Source organism: Hipposideros armiger, unplaced genomic scaffold (assembly GCF_001890085.2).
Source record: "Hipposideros armiger isolate ML-2016 unplaced genomic scaffold, ASM189008v1 scaffold_150, whole genome shotgun sequence".
In the NCBI taxonomy this organism is placed as follows: Eukaryota; Metazoa; Chordata; class Mammalia; order Chiroptera; family Hipposideridae; genus Hipposideros; species Hipposideros armiger.
In genome coordinates, this window is record NW_017731500.1 from 126,639 (window position 1) to 132,265 (window position 5,627).

The 5,627-nt window shown below is 58.3% G+C and overlaps 1 protein-coding gene across 1 annotated transcript; it reads left to right on the forward strand.

Moving 5' to 3' along the window:
- Positions 1–611: 611 nt before the first annotated feature.
- BTBD17 (BTB domain containing 17) lies at positions 612–5,105 on the forward strand. Its single transcript, XM_019650967.1, has 3 exons — positions 612–757; positions 2,270–2,546; positions 3,762–5,105. Exons 1-3 carry the CDS (start codon positions 673–675, stop codon positions 4,834–4,836), a joined length of 1,437 nt encoding a protein of 478 aa, XP_019506512.1. The 5' UTR covers positions 612–672; the 3' UTR covers positions 4,837–5,105.
- The last annotated feature ends 522 nt before the right edge of the window (positions 5,106–5,627 follow it).

Here is a 5,627-nt window from a genome sequence, read left to right on the forward strand (position 1 = left end):
TCATAGCCCACCACCCACCCCAGAGCGTGCCAGGGACATGCTTCGACAAAGAACATGAAACTGATGCCAGTTACCTATGGGCCCCTATTGGAGACCTTGCCCTCCTCGCTGGAGAGCTAGCCCACTCCAAAAAAACGGGAGAGCGGGAGGGGTGGGAGCCTGAGCCGCCTTATCCCTCTCCCCTTCCAAGCCCTCCCCTTACAGGCTGCTCACTATGGTACTCCAGCCAAGATGCTGCCAAGCGTGCTCTGCCAGGGTGGGGGCTGTGCCTGGAGCTTGGGGGAGGGGGCTGGGGACCCTCCAGGCCAGTGCTGCCAGTTGTCCTGGAGCCCCCTGCCTGCCCTTTGGAGAGCTTAAAATTTCCCAGGAGAGGACCGGCTAGCTCTGCTGGGTGGTAGGCGACATGGGGGAGGGTGCCGGATCTGTCCCGCTAGGGGCCCACAGGCAGCACAATAGCCCCTGGGGCTGCCACTCTCTGGCTAAAGAGGTTGCCTGGGCAACAGCTAGGGCCAGTTTCCACCAATCCATGGCAGAGGCTGGGTGGGGGGAGGGAGGCTGGCCTGGAAGGGGGTGCGATCCCCTTGTGCTGGATCCTATATAAGGAAGGGGGATGTGAGCAGAGTGGTCTGGGCTTCACTGTCCCTCCAGTGGACTTGGGGACTGGGCACAAAGATGCTTAGGCTGGGCTGTGCTAAGCCTGGGTCCTGGGGCAGCTTCTGGGCCATCCTGACCTTGGTGGGCTTGGCCACTCGTGCAGGTGAGTGGGCAGTGGGTGGGGGGGGAGGAGGGGCAGGGCTTCCAGCCCTAGTTGCACGCGGGGAGGGGGCGGTGTTTAGTGGCCAGGACAAGCACAGGGTCCATTCAGTCTGGGAGGAGGGCAGCCTGCCTCAGAGGGGAGGAGGGTCTGGGCCGATGGGCGGGAGTCCTAATGCCAAGAAGGCCCTTTCACTGTCCATTGTCCCAGGCAGCTGGCTCCAGGCAGAGGCTGATGGGATATTATCAGCATTCAGGTCCTTTAAAGTGACAGCTTGGGCAGGCGAGGCTGGGAGATGAACCACCTAATCCTCTCTCACCCTCCCTTTCTCCCTCTGAGTCCCTCTCTCTAACACACAATTGCTCTGCTTTTGTGTGAGCCTTCTCTTCTAATGTCCAAATGGGCCTCAGTGTGTGTGTGTGGGGGGGTATGGGTGTCCATCTACTGCTGTCTCATGCCCTCCTTGCTGCCCTGTGAGGCGCTTCACACCACTCTCTGATTGGGGAAGCTGCTGGCAGCGTTTTCTGTCACCGAGTTTTCTGTAACTGAGTGCATGTCCCCATCTGACCTCATGGCATCCCTAGAAACATGACAGGCCCCGCATGGCCAGCCTGGAAGGGGGATGCCAGTCCCGACACACAGGTACCGCGAGAGTCCCATTCCAGCACCGGCTAGGCCACTTGCTGAGAGTGGGCTCTATGTCACAGATGGGGTCCCAAGAAGGTGGCTGGGCCTGGAAACAGCTCCTCTCCACGCCCACACCTCTTCTCGTGCTCCACTCCTCCCCTCCCACGCAGTGCTCCAGCCCCCTAACCCCCTCTCTGCTCTGAGCACCCCGGGCCCATCCTCTTCAGCCTTTGCAGGGCTGGTTCTCAGCCTGGACACTCCTCCTTGGGCTGGCTCCTTTTCGTCTCTTCCTCAGGGAGCCCGTCTCTGGTTTCTGTACCTAAAGTAGCCTCATCCCCACGACTGTCACCTTCCTTATTAGTCACAATCTAAAACTAGAGTGCTTATTTGTGTACTTACTGTGACTTTTCTGACCAGAAGGACCTGACTTGTTTTGTTCACTGAGCCATATTCTGAGCTCCTAGGAGAGTGTCTGGCATGTAAATACTGGTTCGTGAACACACAACTTCCAGGACAATTCTTCAGGAAGTGAAGGGTGGGTACCAAGGGGTTCCTCAACCCTTGTCTGGGGGTCTGGCATTATGACCAGTTCTGGGCATTTTGTCCCACACTGATTTATGTCTTCTGCCTGCAGAATCCACTTACCTTCCTCGCAGGGTCTGCTCAGGGTCAGGTTCACCACCTGCCCCTCAGGATGTGCTTGTGTGCACACACAGGAATCCATGCACTCCATGAGCACAAACAGATGTGCACATGGCCTCCCTAGGCCCACCTGCCCTCTTCCCACACCCAGGCACAGATGTCTCCAGCTGGTCCCCCTGCACCCCTAGATCACCGTCCCAGGCTCAGGGGTCTTCTCAGGTTATGCTGTGTCCCTTCCTGCTGCAGCCCAGAGAGCAGATGTCAGTGGCGAGGCAGCAGGCACCTCCATCAACCACTCCCAGATGCTGCTCCAGCGCCTGCAGGAGCTCCTGAGGCACGGCAATGCCAGCGACGTGGTTCTGCGGGTGCAGGCTGCAGGCACTGATGAGGTCCGAGTCTTCCACGCCCACCGCCTGCTGCTAGGATTGCACAGTGAACTGTTCCGCGAGCTGCTGAGTAACCAGAGCGAGGTGGTGCTGCTGGAGCCCAGGGACTGTGCTGCTGTCTTTGACAAGTTCATCAGGTGGGGGAGGGGAAGCCCCTGGCTCTTCTACTCACAGGGTCATGGAAGCCCTGGCCCCTTAGAGATCATTGTGTCCATTAGGACAACGATGCAACCACCATCTCCATGCCGTCTCCCACTGCTCTCTTTCCTGCAAATGCAGCGTGACTCCCTGCCCCTGCCTGTAAGCTTTGTGGTTACATGTCAGTTACCAAATGTTCTCAGAGCTGTTTCCACACTTGGCCAGGAGAGCTTTATAAAACTACAGATTCCTGGGCCCCACCCTGGATTGTTGGCTTCAGGTCTGGGGTTGGGTTTAGCAGTCATTTTTTAATTTTAAAAGCCTCCATGTGATTTGATGTCTGGCCAAGTTTTAAGCCACACGGTTAGGGAGCTGAGAAAGTTAGCCAGCTCTCTCCGGCTCCTGCCTCCTGCCAGGGGGTGCTGAGTCTGAAAAAGTAACCGTTTTAAGGGCTCAGACAAGATGGTTACAAGAATTCCAGCCATCACGTCCAAGTCCCAGACAAAAGGAAGATAACGCAGAAGGGCAAAAAGGGTCTTCCCCCCACCCCAGTAGGTTCTATTATACGTAACCAGCTTTTCTCCAATCCCATACTGTGCCTCTGCTAACATCTTACTGGCTAGAATTTCGTCACATGGTCACACTCACATGAGGAAGCCTGGGAAACATCTTTTATTCCCAGAGGCACATGCAAAATGAGGGGGAAAGACACAGTTGAGAAAGATGAGATGGCCAGAAAAGGGGGACGGGACAATAGGAATTAACCTGTATGGCCACCTGCTTTGTAGCAAGTACAGTTCATTCTCCAGTTGTCACAATAACCCTAAGGGGGCGGATGTTATTCCCCCTTTCCTAGAGGGTTAACATAAGGCTGAGTGATAAATGAAGTTAACATATTTGCCCACTCGTAGCAAGTAGGTGGTAGAACTTGGATCTAAATTCAGATGGTAAAACCCACAACGGCAGGAGCCATGTGTGTCTTGTTCTAGCATAGAGCTCAGCACCTAATAGTTGCTCAATAAATACATATTATTTCCATATCCCTACGACAAACCCTCAGGGCCCACTGCTCTGTTTGTGCCACTGATTACGAAGCTCTCCACCAATGGCCGGGTCCCCTCTGGACTCAGAAATCGTCACAGGGTGGGGGCGGAGGTGTGTGTGGTGGGGGTGCTCCATCCTGACCCCGCCCCATATCTGCATCTCTCTCGCAGGTACCTCTACTGCGGTGAGCTGACGGTGCTGCTGGCCCAGGCCATTCCCCTGCACAGGCTGGCCACCAAGTACCGCGTGGCCTCCCTGCAGCGGGGCGTGGCCGACTACATGCGTGCGCACCTGGCAGGCGGCGCGGGCCCGGCAGTGGGCTGGTACCACTACGCGGTGAGCACTGGGGATGAAGCCCTACGCCAGAGCTGCCTGCAGTTTCTGGCCTGGAACCTGTCAGCCGTGGTGGGGAGCGCCGAATGGGGCGCCGTGAGCCCAGAGCTGCTGGCACAGCTCCTGCCGCGCTCGGACCTGGTGCTACAGGATGAGCTGGAGCTGTTCCAAGCTCTGGAGGCGTGGCTGAGTCGTGCACGGCCGTCACCCACGGTGGCTGAGTGGGCTCTACGCGCCATCCGCTACCCCATGATCCCGCCGGCGCAGCTGTTCCAGCTGCAAGCGCGCTCGGCGGTCCTGGCGCGCCACGGCCAGGCCGTGGCCGACCTCCTGCTGCAGGCCTACCAGTTCCACGCCGCCTCGCCACTGCACTACGCTAAATTCTTCGATGTCAACGGCAGTGCCTTCCTGCCCCGCAACTACCTCGCACCCGCCTGGGGCGTCCCGTGGGTCATCAACAACCCGGCCCGCGACGACCGCAGCACCAGCTTCCAGACGCAGTTGGGCCCGAGTGGCCACGATTTGGGCCGCCGTGTCACGTGGAACGTGCTTTTCTCTCCGCGCTGGCTGCCCGTCAGCCTGCGGCCGGTCTACGCGGACGCCGCGGGCACCGCGCTGCCCGCCGCGCGCCCGGAGGACGGCCGGCCGAGGCTAGTGGTCACGCCGGCCAGCAGCGGCGGCGACGCTGCGGGTGTAAGCTTCCAGAAGACGGTGCTGGTGGGGGCACGCCAGCACGGCCGCCTGCTCGTCCGCCACGCCTACAGCTTCCACCAGAGCAGCGAGGAGGCGGGTGACTTCCTGGCTCATGCCGACCTGCAGCGGCGCAACTCCGAGTACCTGGTGGAGAACGCCCTGCACCTGCACCTCATCATCAAGCCCGTCTATCACACCCTCATCCGGACCCCCAAGTAGCTAAGCGGGGCTGGAGCGGGGAACCCTGGGTCCCAGAAGCCTCCGTATTGGGAAACAAAGGCCTGGCATAGATAGCTCAGAGGGGCTGGGAGGGTCCTGGCGAGTGGAGGTGCCTACACTGGCCTCCTTGGGTGACCAGAAACTGGTGACTTGGGAGCTGAGTGGAGGCTAGGTGAGGGGTGGTAGACCAGATGCCCGGTTTCAGGAGTTGCTTTACAGCTGACTTGAAGGTAACATTCTTGGTTGAATAAACTGATGCTCGGAGAGGCAATGGGATGATTGAACCACTGAATCCCAGAGGGAAAAAAATCAGCCCAATGGGGATCCCACAAATCTAGGAGTTCCCCATCTTTCATTGGTTTTTTGGAGGCCCCCACCCCCTGCAGAACAGGGCAGATAGAACATCTGAATGGGCAGGGCTGCTGTCAGCCTGGGAAGCCTGGACAACTCCAGTCCAAGGAGTTTTCTCACCTTGAAGCTTAGGGGCTTAGCTGGGCAATTTCATTTGAGTTCTGAGGCTTTCTGTCGTCTGGGCCACCCCAGTTTCTGACCTGTCTGAGGAGGGGCAGGTGTGATGGGGCATGAATGGACCTTGCTGGCCCCACCCTTCCTGGAGAGGGGCCTCAGGGTCTAGAAGAAAACCCTTTCCCCAGGTGCTATGTAGGTTGGTGCTATGTAACCAGCCACAGGGAGCTGGGGCATCGGGGGAGGGAGAGGCAAGGGAGTAGAGTTGAATCTTAATCAGTCATGGCCACCACATTCCAGACAAGGTCTGGTTTCTAACACAACTG

Excerpts from the sequence above, each read along its gene's own strand:
- BTBD17 (XM_019650967.1), top strand. The coding sequence starts at position 673 with ATGCTTAGGCTGGGCTGTGCTAAGCCTGGGTCCTGGGGCAGCTTCTGG. Across the intron at positions 758-2,269 it reads GGGCTTGGCCACTCGTGCAG|CCCAGAGAGCAGATGTCAGT; the intron begins GTGAGTGGGCAG and ends TTCCTGCTGCAG. Across the intron at positions 2,547-3,761 it reads GTCTTTGACAAGTTCATCAG|GTACCTCTACTGCGGTGAGC; the intron begins GTGGGGGAGGGG and ends TCTCTCTCGCAG.